The 12,488-nt window shown below is 48.4% G+C and overlaps 1 protein-coding gene across 1 annotated transcript; it reads left to right on the top strand.

Moving 5' to 3' along the window:
* Positions 1-3,269: 3,269 nt before the first annotated feature.
* FASLG (Fas ligand) lies at positions 3,270-11,137 on the top strand. The gene is made up of 4 exons (XM_006907802.3): positions 3,270-4,148; positions 4,711-4,756; positions 8,740-8,796; positions 9,974-11,137. Exons 1-4 carry the CDS (start codon positions 3,795-3,797, stop codon positions 10,366-10,368), a joined length of 852 nt encoding a protein of 283 aa, XP_006907864.1. The 5' UTR covers positions 3,270-3,794; the 3' UTR covers positions 10,369-11,137.
* Positions 11,138-12,488: the final 1,351 nt, after the last annotated feature.

The following is a 12,488-nucleotide window of genomic DNA, read 5'->3' as shown; positions in this document are numbered from 1 at the left end:
CGACGCCGTTGCTACTGCCATCCACGGCCTCTTGATTTTGCTCCTCAACTCGGTGTAACTTGGAGAAACAAGAGTTATGCCTAATAGCTCATCCCCAACTCACCTTTCATACTAGAAAAGGACATCAAAGTCAACTTTCTCTCGGGGACGAGGACAAATTGAAGCGTAAAGCAGGTGTGGCTGTCTACCTGCTAAAGTGAGACAAAAAACCTTCAACATCTTGCAAATTTTCCTGAGCCGGTCAGATTTTGGGGGGTGAGAGTAGAGAAAGATCGCGGCCTTCGGAGACGAGCCAGGCTCGGCCGGGTGTTCTGCTTCTCAGCCTATGGAGGAAACAAGCAAAATGCCCCCAAAGGAGTAGAAGTTGGAGGGATCACAGACTTCTCAATGACAGCTCTGGATGCGAGAAGACAAAGGGTAACCGTTCAAAATTTTGAAGACAAAAAATGTCTGACTTGGAAATGTATATCCAACTAAACTACCACCTGAAGACGAGGCCAGAGGAAACAGAAGCATCCATCACAAACCAGAATGAAAACTCCAGGCAGCCCCGACATGATGGAGGTGGGAGTGGGGAGTGGGACCACCTCCCCACCCTGATTTCCCTGAGTGGGCCGTGTCGATGGGCTCCCTTGTCCTCTGCTTTCTAGTTGAATTCGCCTAACATGGAGCTGCAGCAGGAGAGGCGGAAGGAGGTGGGAGACAAGATTCAGGATATTTGTTCCCCAGGCTCCTCCAAGCTCACCCTGGGTGGCTGCAGTTCTTGACTGGAAGTCACAATGCCTGCGTAGGCTGTCTTCACCTAGTTCTTAAGTTCCAGTCACTGACCTCTTCCCTTGCCTAGTGGCCACGAGGACCCCATTCCCTCTAGCTCTAGAGCATCACACTACCCCTTCCATTTCCTACAGTCGACCGATGCGTTTGTAAACAGCCCCTTTTATTAAGCCTCTGCCAAGCCCTCTAATTTGAGTGTTTCATCTGTCTGCTGATGTGATGTCGATGATACGATAGGAAACGACTCTTATTGACAGAAGCAATATCTAAAAAACAAAAACCTTAGGAAAACATCACAGTTAACGTGAAAAACTTTAGATGCCGACAATCGCAGTTACTGTTTTATATAGCTCTCGAGGTGTGGGATCATGCAAAAAGAAAAATGAGGTGTAAGGATTGGAAGGGAAGGTTAAAAATTGTCATTTTTCCCCACTGATAATATATATCTCTATAAAAAAATAAAACAGAAAACCAGACATACTATCGGACGTAAAAAGAGAATCTCACAAGTTTCCAAGATTCGAGATTATTACAAAATAAGGAGCATCGACCTAAACCAGTAATAGCTGTCTGTATTAGTTATGTATTGTTGCTTAACAAGCAACAATGTAAAAGCCGAAAAAAACGTTTATTTTCTTGCAATTTCTGTGAGTCAGGAATCCAAGTTTAACTTAACTGGATGTTAGGGACTGAATGTGTCCCTCCCAAACTGATATGTCAAAACCCTGCATCCCAATGTGCTGGCATTAGGAGGTGGAGCCTTTGGAAAATAATTAGAATTAGAGTGACATCTCATCAATTCTGCTGTATCTGTTAGTTAGAAATGTGAGTCAATAGGTCCAGCCCAGACTCGAGGGGAGGGCATTATAAAAGGGCATGCATACCAGGAGGTAGGGGATTGCTGGGGTCATTTTAAAGGCTGCCTACCACAGAATCTAAAAATACCACAGAAAATAAGACACCACGTACAATCACAACCAAACTGCAAAGTGTCAAGCAATTAATCTAAGAAAGAACGTATAAAACCATCCTGGAGAACATTTTCAAGGTCATAGAAAAAGAAATGGATAGAGCAGAGACATTATAATGATAACACTTCCCCCAAATTAATACAATTATAGTTAATAGTGCCATAGTAGAACATTTTAGGAACATGATGGTGTTTTTCCCCCTAATACATTAATGGGAGATTAAATATATTCAAATAACTAAGTCAGTTTTGAAAAACGAGAGCAAAGAGGGGGAATTTTGCTATAACTAGCTCTCGAGGCATTCTACAAAGCCATAATTATGAAAACTGTGTGACTTTGGTATCGGGATAAAGAAAGAAATCAATGAAGCAGAAATAAGAGCCCAGAAAAAGACACGACTATATGTAAAAACTTGATGTGTGATGAATATACCACTGCAGCTCGCTGGGGGAAAGATGGATTTTGTTGGGAAAACTTTGTTTTTCTCATAGGCGGAGAAAAACAAAGATGGACCCTTATTTGGTATCACAAGCAAAGGTGAACTCCAGATAAGTTCAAGCCTAAACACGCAATTTGTGACAGCGTGAGAGAAAGTGTTTTCAATGTCTAAAACTAACGACAGATTAATATCTAGAATATAAAGTACAAGGAGATCCTGGGAATCGACACAAGAGAGACCCAGCCGGAGAGCCAGAGTGATAGAAATGCCAACACGTGGTACAGAAACTAATGAAATTTGAAAAGTAGAGGCCCCCAATGAAATGGAAAATAGGGATTTATGGGAGGTTTATGTGTCTTACAAAGGAGAATGCTCGCAGCGGGAGCTGAGCGCGTGAAAGGTGATTGAATGTAAATGGTACCTGAGGCTGGAGGAAAAGGTGGGGCCGGTCCAGGGAGAGTTGCCATTTTGATAAAAAACAAACAGACAAACAAATAGGATGATCAGTTCAATCTGAGCTTCAGATAAACAACGAATAATTGTTTCAGCATATTCTGTGACATATTTAGGACATACTCATCCTCAAAGTTACTTATTGCTCATCCGAAATTAAAATTTAACCGGGGCACCCTGCATTTCACTTGACAGCAGTAACAGTGGCCCCGAACGGAAATCCTAAGGGGATCGGGAAGGCACGTCCCGGGGTGCAGGGCTGTGGGAAACGCAGTGGACAGCGGGGCGGGCCCGGGGCCTGGGCACCTGTGTCTCGTCCACCGGGCAGCTGCTGCCCAGCTCCAGCCGATTGCATTCTCAGAGGGGTAGCCTTGAGGGCGTCCAACATTCCAATGGTTCAAAACAGAATAGAAATATGTATATTTTAATGTGGACTATCCCGATTTTTAAAGGAGACAGCCAATGGAAAGAGAAAACACTGCAAGGCACAGGCAGGGCTCCGTAGGGCACGTGGGCCACTGGTTGGCAGCCTCTGATCCAATCCCGGGAGAGCGGGCGGGGCAGATTTTTCACTTGTGTGCTGTGGTGCTAGGCCGGGTCAGTGTCTGGGGCAGAGAACTTGGATGTGGGGAAGGGGTGGCAGCAGGAGGTGACTCCCTCACACGGAAGGTAAGAAGTGCAAACCACACCTGTGGGCTCGGCTCAAAGCTTTCACTCCTCGGTGTCTGAACGTGCCCTGTGGCCACCGTTTTGGTGGCCGGGCAGAGGCCAAAGCCACGGGGTGGCGCGTGCTGCTACCTGCCTGCTCTGCGGAGCCCGGGGGGCCAGCCTACCCCAGCAGCATTTCAGGCCCCTCGCGCAGCCATTGGGGCTTTGACTTGTGGGTGGAAACTTCCCGGGGTTTGCTCTGAGCTTCTTGAGGCTTCTCGGCTTCAGATGCAAAGCGAGTGGGTGTCTCTCTGAGAAGCAGAAAGAGAGAACGAAAGAGCGAACGAAAGAGAGGTGTTTCCCTTGGCTATGGAAACTATAAAGGCGGAGCCGGCTTCCCCTCGCTGCGTCAGTCAGCAGCAGCGGTCCCCTCCTTGACCCCTGGGACTTCACGGGATTGAGAAGAAGGAAAACGCTTTTGCTGGGGCCTTCCTGAGTCAGTGGCTGCCATGCAGCAGCCCTTAAACTACCCATACCCCCAAATCTACTGGGTGGACAGCAGCGCCAGCTCGCCCTGGGCTCCTCCGGGGTCAGTCCTCCCCTGTCCGGCCTCGGCGCCCAGGAGGCCGGGTCAAAGGAGGCCACCGCCGCCACCTCCGCCGCCACTGCCACCAACACTACTGCCGCCGCTGCCACCTCTGCCACCGCCACCGCCACCGCCACCTCTGAAGAAGAGCAGGGACCACAACACAGGCTTGTGTCTCCTCGTGATGTTCTTCATGATCCTGGTGGCCCTGGTCGCCCTGGGCCTGGGGATGTTTCAGCTCTTCCACCTGCAGAGGGAGCTGGCCGAACTCAGAGAGGTAAGCCGGATGGACGGCCATGCCCGTGGCCGCGGGCGTCACTGGGCTCCGTGCAGGGGACGGTGGCCAGCTACACAGGGCTACCGTCTTCCAAAGCGCTTCTCGGCCCTGTTTTTCCCGTCTTAGAAACGGCTCGTTCTACTCCTCTATTCTACAGAGAATTGGAGACTCCTATGAGTAAAAGGAGTATTTTCTGTTGGGTAGAAGGATCAGGCCAGTACGGGACTGGCGGTCCCTGTTCTCCCTCTGCCCGTTGGCACGTCGCCCTGCTGAGCCACGCACTTAGAAGAAAGGAAAGAGACTTTGAGTCTTGCTTAGAAATGAATTTGTTCAAATGGCCAAACTAAAAAAAAGTAACTTTCAAAATATTTGAAACTATTAAAACTATTTCAAATCTCAAAACCAAGGCCCAGGGAGGCACGAGGGCTCAGGCAGGGTCAGAGTTAGGGGTGGTCTGAGGTCCTTAGAGTCCCTTTCCGAGCTTGGCTTATTTGACAGTTCTGCCTCCTTTGCTTAAATAACTTTATATTCACTATTTGTCTTTTCTCTTTCTCTTTGCCAGTCCACCAGCCAAAGGCATGTGGCATCATCTTTGGAGAAGCAAATAGGTGAGTCCTTCTGTGCGTGTACATGGAGTCTCCAGAGATGGTCCTCAGTGCCGAACCCTTGGGCGGACTGCCTTGAATCCCATCCGCTCGCAGGCACTGAGGATCCTGGCTAATTCAGAATCTCTGGTCATTTCGGTGCCTTGAGCTGCCCTAAACTATGAAGTGAATTCAATTCTTCAAGATCAGTGTCTGAGTACTATACATAATTCAAAATACTTTCCACTTGTCTTTGGGAAGAGACACATATACAACCCTGGACTTTGTCCCCTGAGCAGCTGGTCCCGGGTCAGTTCCCTCCCTCAGGCCTCCTGGTCCCCGTACACCGGGTGGTGGCTGTAACTCCTTGGGAGAGGAGGGTTTCTGGGTAAGGTCTTCTCCCCTTTAAACTCTCCGAGAGATTGCTCAAGAGGCAAGCTTTTCTGAAACATACGTTATAGGAGATGTTGAAGATTTTAAAAAGCGGGAAATCAACCATCCACTTTCGGATGATTCTTTTGCTGTCGCTGGAAAGCTTGGGGTTGGACGTCAGCCATTGTCGAAGGCAGTCCAGCTTCGCCACGGAGACCATCATGAGCTACCTTCAATAGTGAAGGAAAACCTTTTGTGTGAACACCAGGACAGGGAGGAGAGGCCATGTTGAACATGGACCTAATGAAATTTCAGGGCATAGTTTTGGAAACGGTGGACAGATAGATTTAGGGTGCTCTGGCTCATTAAGAGTCCTTGAACTTGAGATTTGGTAGGAGTGGGAAGGAAGCTCAGACAGTATCTGGTCCAATCATCTTTTTATCTCAAGAAAATCCTTTTTCAAAAGAGAAACAGAATACCAGCCGGTTTAGGTGACATTCCCAAGACCACTGGTGTGGAACTGGGGCTGGAGAGAACACAGGCTGTTCATGCCTTGGCACCTACAGGGCTTACCGGATATGGACCGGTGACTCGTGAAATAAGGCAACTCCCATCTCTCTATGGTGACCGTGGGATGAGAAATAAAAAAGACAAGCAAGATGTCTCTGCAAAGGCAATAAGTAAATCTCACCCTTAGAAACTGGGAAGAAAACAGGAGGCAGCACTGGTCATCCAGTTTCTCAGGATGTGCCACTGCAGGTGACCTAAGTCACCCTGCTACCCTGGAATGCAGGCTCTCGTAGGAACCAGCCGTAAGATGCTCTGGTCCTCAGTTCTGGTTCTGAGTCCCCAAGTGGAATGTGGCTGGTGAAGCAGGTACCTAATTACTCATCTTTCACCCACTTTCTGGAGTCGTTTCAGTGATTAAAAGTCAAGTGAACAGATGAGTCAGCTCTACCAACCCCAAAAAGAACCATCTTCTCTCGATTAACTCAAATCGACCAGAAATTGGTGAATTATCACATGGAAATCAAATTAGCAACTTTACTAATTAGATAAGAGATGCAAATTAAAATAAGACATAACCATTTTCATCCATCAAATTACTCAAGATTAAAAAATAAAAAAAAAACCCAAATTGCTAAAAATGTGAGAGAAAAGGGCCTGCTTAAACACTAGTGACAGCCAGTGGGCATGTAAATCGCTATACCTTTTCTTCAGAGCAATTTGGAGAAATATATCGAAGGATTAAAACTGTCGATTGACTTTGTAATGTCATCACCAAGACTCTTATCTTAAGAAAATAATCAGAGATGCACCTGAAAATTTTTATATATAAGAATGTTCATCACCTCCTTCTAAGGCTGTTTATAGTCAACAATTCAGAAGAAACTTAAATGCCTCTTAATAAGAGATTAGTTAAATTCTCCATGGTGTATCCAGGTGACAGCATAATTTGCAGCAACTGAAAATAGTACATGAGAAAGACACTTCAAGCCATGGAGATAGTGTGTTCTACAGTGTCAGATAAAAAGACAAGTTATAAGGCAGTAGGTTTCGCTTAATATCGACTCTATACATAAATACGCATATTTTTACGTTCTTCGTAAAGAACTGGAAGGATTTATTCTTCAACACATGAATCGTGATTTTCCCTGGGAGGTACTGCTACTGATTTTTAAAACTTATTTTATGTGCTTCTTTTCTGTGTTCCATTTTTCCACAGTTAACTCATTCGCAAATGTTCTTGGAGTGCTTCCTATGTGCCAGGCTGGGTATCCAGGCAGGGTAGGGGGTGAGGGTGACCACCGAGAACAGGACAGGCAAGGGGCCTGCCCTTAGAGAACTCTGAGCAAGCTGGAGGAGATAAACAAAAGCAAGCAAACAGGCAGCATCATTTCACAGTGTACTACATGTATCTGAGATAGAGCGGTTTGGAAAGTCCCCTCTAAGGAGTGTGTGTGTGTGTGTGGGGGGGGTGCATGGAAGAGGGGGTGGGAGGAGAGGAAAAAGCATTCCAGTACTGGAAATATCATGCGCAAAGACCCTGGGGCAGGAAACAGACTTCGCCACAATGCAAGATAGATTTCTAGCCTCCCTGTTCCAGTATTTATCCAGCAGGTATTTTTACTGGGTACCTCCTGTGAGACTCACACCCCACGAGACTCTCTGAGGGATAGAGATATACGGCGTGTGGTGCTCGGTTCCATTTCCTGTCAGAGCATGGCTGAATGCCAGATAAGCTGCACAGATGGCTTGTGGTGTAGGAATGCAGGCGAGGCTCGGTTCTGCCTTTCCTGTTCGCTGACACCTTGTTCGTGGTGGGTGGTCTTGGGTGGCAACAGAAGTGACGATGGCTCAGGTAATGTTCTCAGTTGGCTGGGGCATTTCTATGCCATATGTGAGTGTTACAGGCTAAACACACCGAGCCTGACGTGGACAAGTGCCTTTCTATGAATCTTTCTTGAATTTCTTAGCTCAATTCATTAGCTGAGTGATAGCTGCATTCGATTAAATATTTGAACCCAGAGAAGCAGTGTCTATTTTGAAAACTCTTGTCAGCTTTAGCTCTTTCAATTTAATTTAACAAACATTAACTGGCCACATGCCCGTGTTAGAAACTGAGCTAAATACTCTAGTGGATTAAACATAGAGGAAGGAATTTCCCGTTTATTTGGAGGAATAAGAGGTTATAGGGTTACCACGGAAAAGGGGAGTCGGATTTGACAAGAGAGGTGAAGACAGAGTGATTCCGGGTTTCAAAGGAAGGAAAAAATCATATTTGATTAAAAAGGCTCAGGAGGGTTTCTCAGAGGAAGAGCTATTTCCGGTGGTATTTGTAGGGTTGATAGAAACTGGACACAGAGGTGTGTTTGTGGGGGAGGGGCTTCTGGGCAGAGAGAACAGAGTGAGCGCAGGTGTGGAGGCAGGGAAGCTGTATGTTCAGGTCACACCAGAGCTCCTGGTGTGTGCAGTGTCCCTTCCCAGTGACAGAGGAGAGAGAGCTGGACAGAGAGGCGGGGACCGTGCGCTGGGGACCGTGACCATCGCACGATCAGTGGGGGGCCACTCACGCTGCGTGAGACCGCGGCCTAATTAATTCGGGGCAGATGGTAGAATGCCACCAGGACAAGACCCAGAGACCAGGAGGTGATTTAGCCGTCGCCTTTGGCCTCTGTGCTGCAGAGTCCCAGAGACGGCAGAGCCAGACCAGAAAGAGCCCCGGACCTGGCATCAGGAGACTGAGGCTCGGTCTCACTCCCCGACAGAGTAGCGAGTCCTCTCAGACGAGCCACCAGCTGCGGAGCTCATCTTGCCTCTGCGAGGTGCCATAATAATCTCTGTCTCTAAGGCTGAGGCAGGTGCTCAGTGCAGTAACTGATGCGACAGCCCTTCGTCGACCAACCTTTGTGTTGCCTTATTGGAACGTTAGAATCGATACACGTGGCCGTGTTAATTTGCTTTATTTTTTGCCTCTGTTGCACCGGTTGGACTTGCATGATTAGCATATGTTAGGCCATTGCCATTTATGCTTTAGAACAATCTCTTTTAGTTGAATACCCCAGTTAGAACGCCACCAGAAGGATAGCCGGTATCTCCGTTTTACATATCTCTTTCATCTCTCTATGACACAGGTCACCCCAGTCCGCCCTCCGAAAAAAAGGAGCCGAGGAAAGTGGCCCATTTGACAGGTGTGTATCTGGAGGTGCAGGTGGGGCTGGGGGAAGCCTGTGGCAGAAAGCAGAGATGCTGCTGGGCTTCCGTTACTGTCCTCTGGAGTGGACGGTAGAAGCAGTCACACCTAGTCAGGTCTCTCTCACACACATATCGAGCCCCTAATCTGGCCAAGGCCCAGTTCTGAACTGGAGAAGTGGCGTGATGATGGCATCGTCCCTGCCCGTAGCAGCTGACTCTTTTCATCATTCCAGAAACCCCGAGAGGGTGGAAGGCTCGGGTCCCAGACGTGAGAGCTGGCGAGGTGGGGGTGGCACAGTACTCGGGTCAGTTCCACTGGTTTTCTGGAAGAGCCTCTCTTGGCTTTGAGAGTAGAAATAGGAGTGAGAGGAGAGGCCTTGGCACTAGGGGACACCCAGCCTGTGGTCGCGTGGTGGAGCGAAGCGATTTGGCAGCAGTGTGGTCTGGGCACGCGCGTGTGAAGTCCGTGAACGTCTGACAAGTGGATACGTATCACAGGAAGTAGCGTGCTGCTGGCCCTGGAATTATTTGGGCAGAGGCTGTAGAATGATCCAGTTTAGACCGACAGACAATTATAGAGGGCGTGTGTGCGCGCACACGCACGCCAAGCTTTGGGGAGAAGGAGATAAATAACACTTGGTTTTTGCCCTCAAGGACTGTAAAATCGAACGGGGCAAGGCCATACACGAGCCATCATTTCAGTGCTGGAGAGCGTTTTCTGCTTAAGGCGTGTAATGATGCTATTCAGATACAAAGGAAAGGAGATTTTAGCCCACAGGGGGGCACTGAAGGCGAGGAGTCAGACAGGTGATCCTTGAGGTCTTTCCAACTTTAGAAGTTTAGAGTTCCCTGGGTCCAGCTTTTCCCCTCAGGGAGGGACCTCGAAGCCTCGCTGTTTGGGTGCCAGTCCTCAAGATCATAGAACCTTCATTCCAGAGAGCTAAAATCATCGCAGTCATTTCTCACTGCAGTGGATGAGGGCTACATATCACTGTCCCGTTGCGTGTTCCACTCGTGTGGATGATCACATCGAGGCGGGCAGTTTGACGAAGGTGCAATGGAAAAAAAACATTTGCTCAAGAAAGAGCCTGTGGTTTGGCCACGGATGCTTAGTTTGTCGGGCACAGGGTGCTCCTGGCTGAAAGCTCCTTTCTCCTTTCTCCTTGGTTTCAGGCAAGCCCAACTCAAGATCCATGCCCCTGGAGTGGGAAGATACCTATGGAATTGCCCTGGTCTCTGGGGTGAAGTATAAGAAGGGTGGCCTTGTGATCAACGACACCGGGCTATACTTCCTGTACTCCAAGGTGTACTTCCGGGGCCAGTCCTGCAGCAACCAGCCCCTGAGCCACAAGGTCTACATGAGAAACTCTAAGTACCCCCACGACCTGGTGCTGATGGAGGGGAGGATGATGAACTACTGCACTACCGGCCAGATGTGGGCCCGCAGCAGCTACCTGGGCGCCGTGTTCAATCTCACCTGTGCTGACCATGTGTATGTCAATGTGTCGGAGCTCTCGCTGGTCAGTTTTGAGGAATCGAAGACATTTTTCGGCTTATATAAGCTCTAGGAAAAGCACTTTGGGATTCTTTCCATTACATTGCAGGCAATCAGAATGTTGTCTTGAAGGAAAGTCTTCTTATGCCTCCTGGAGGCCAAGTGAGAAGACAAACCATGAGGGTCTTGAGGCCACAGGGTCCAGCAGTCCCTCGTACCACCTAAGGTCCGTGAGCCGGACAGGAGGACGAATGTAACTCATGGACATAACACCCTGGGCTGCACGGCCAGAAGCAGACGCGGGGAGGGCAGCCCCCGGGGTGATCTGCACGCGTCTTAAGTGGCCAAGGGTGTTTGGCACATTGAATGGGACACCTTTTAACTCACCTCTTGGTGGTGGGTCTACTGTCTACCTCAGGGGAGGCTGTCTTTCAGAAATACGGACGGGACATGAGCGCGTGAGGGCTGGAAAAAGAAGACTAGGCTTGCGTGCGTGATAAGCTAAAAGGCCGGGAGGCCCACGTCCTACTCACAGCATCTTGTACATCCGTAGCCTGAGCCTCCAGATGATGCTAATGGAGGAGTGGGGGAGGTCTTTGGGGGACCCAGTCCGTTCCCTAGACAGCATGTATATTTCTAGTGCAATTATAGGTGCGCGTGTGTGTGCGTGTGTGGTGCGTGTGTGTGAGGGACTAGGCGAGCTGTGTAATTAGAAAGGGGAGATGGTGAAGGACGTGTTAGGGAAATACAGGGTGTGTTTGGTGGTAGGTTTTGAATGCTTCTTGGCAACCAACTCTAACAGTCCTCAAAACCCTTTGTCAGCTAGCGAGGCTGTTTTCTATAATATAACCGATATTTATATCTATTTTGTGCCTTTTTGATGAAAAGAATACATGTAATAAATGCTATATTTTAGAATAACAGTTAGGCATTATGCATGTACTTTTTGGAAATCACTAATATTTGTTTGTCTCCCTTAATATTCCTTTCTCCCATGGCTTGGTCATTATGACGTCAGGCCACTTGCAGGAGAATGGGCCGGGGTGAGAAGAACTGCGAAGCAACGTCCCATCTCTGCCAGGCTCGCCTCTCCTCACTGCATTCTCTTTCCTCTGCTCCTCTCAGGGCCCAGAGAGTCCACCGCTGGCATTATTACTGGTGTTAAGGTCACCCACCTTCCCACAGACCTGAGGACAGCTTGTCTTTTTCCTGGGGGCAGAGGTCTGGCACAGTGGGAAGGGCACAGACTTTGGACTAAAAAAAAATCTGATTTTGAATCTTTGTTCCTCCCCTTTACTAACTATACAATCGCTGTGCAGGTCACTGGACCTCTCTGGAACAGGAAAGGGCTGATATGGACATAAGTATCTAACACGTAGTAGCATGTCAAGAATGGTATCTGCCAGTATTAGAAAGCCGCTCTGTGAGGGGCACGTCAGCCTCCAGAAGAATGCACGGATCTGAGGGTGCCAGCCAGACACCTGGTTTCTTGCATTCCCACCTTGGTCATTCGAGGACCTTTTTTTTTATTTTCTACACACACACACACACACACCACTATATTGAGATCTCTAATTAATAAGCTCTCTCATTTTCTTACATATGCATCAGCTCCTTCTCTCCCTATCCAGCTTAGATTCCATCCTCTGTCATTACAGTCAGGACCTTGGACAGACCCTCACCCCGACTGCCCTGCTTCCCTTGCTGTATTCCTCCTGCAAAATCCTTTACACAGGCGTCCCTGCAGCTGGATGTTGCTGAGGACAAGATACCCAAACAGAGTGACTGCTTCTATTTTATTTTTACCTATTGTCTCCTTAAGCCAGCCAACCAGTCATTTATCTATCACTGATTTGTTTCTGGCTTTAGATAGATTCAAATAGTAATACCAGGACATAGTACAAAACTTCAGACACTTGAAGACATAGGGTAAAAATAAGTCCTCACTCTGTCCCATTGCCCCACTTCTGCCTCCAAAGAGAATCACCGTCTCCTTACGTAGCTTTCTGGGGATGATCGGTATGCAAATACGACATCACTCGACATCAGGGTTTCCCAGCCTCGGCTCTATGGACATTCTGAGCTGGAGACTTCTTTGCTGTGAGGGCTGCCTGCTGTGTGTTGTAGTGTGTTTAGCAGGGGCCTGCCCTCTACCCATGACTGGCCAGTAGCATTCTCCCCTCCCCCATGCTG

The sequence above is a fragment of the Pteropus alecto genome, unplaced genomic scaffold (assembly GCF_000325575.1).
Source record: "Pteropus alecto unplaced genomic scaffold, ASM32557v1 scaffold101, whole genome shotgun sequence".
Taxonomy (NCBI): Eukaryota; Metazoa; Chordata; class Mammalia; order Chiroptera; family Pteropodidae; genus Pteropus; species Pteropus alecto.
This window is presented reverse-complemented; position numbering and strand designations above follow the sequence as displayed.

Coding starts and splice junctions, on each gene's coding strand:
- FASLG (XM_006907802.3), top strand. CDS start 3,795: ATGCAGCAGCCCTTAAACTACCCATACCCCCAAATCTACTGGGTGGAC. Junction 4,149..4,710: donor AGCTGGCCGAACTCAGAGAG/GTAAGCCGGATG, acceptor TCTCTTTGCCAG/TCCACCAGCCAAAGGCATGT. Junction 8,797..9,973: donor GAAAGTGGCCCATTTGACAG/GTGTGTATCTGG, acceptor CCTTGGTTTCAG/GCAAGCCCAACTCAAGATCC.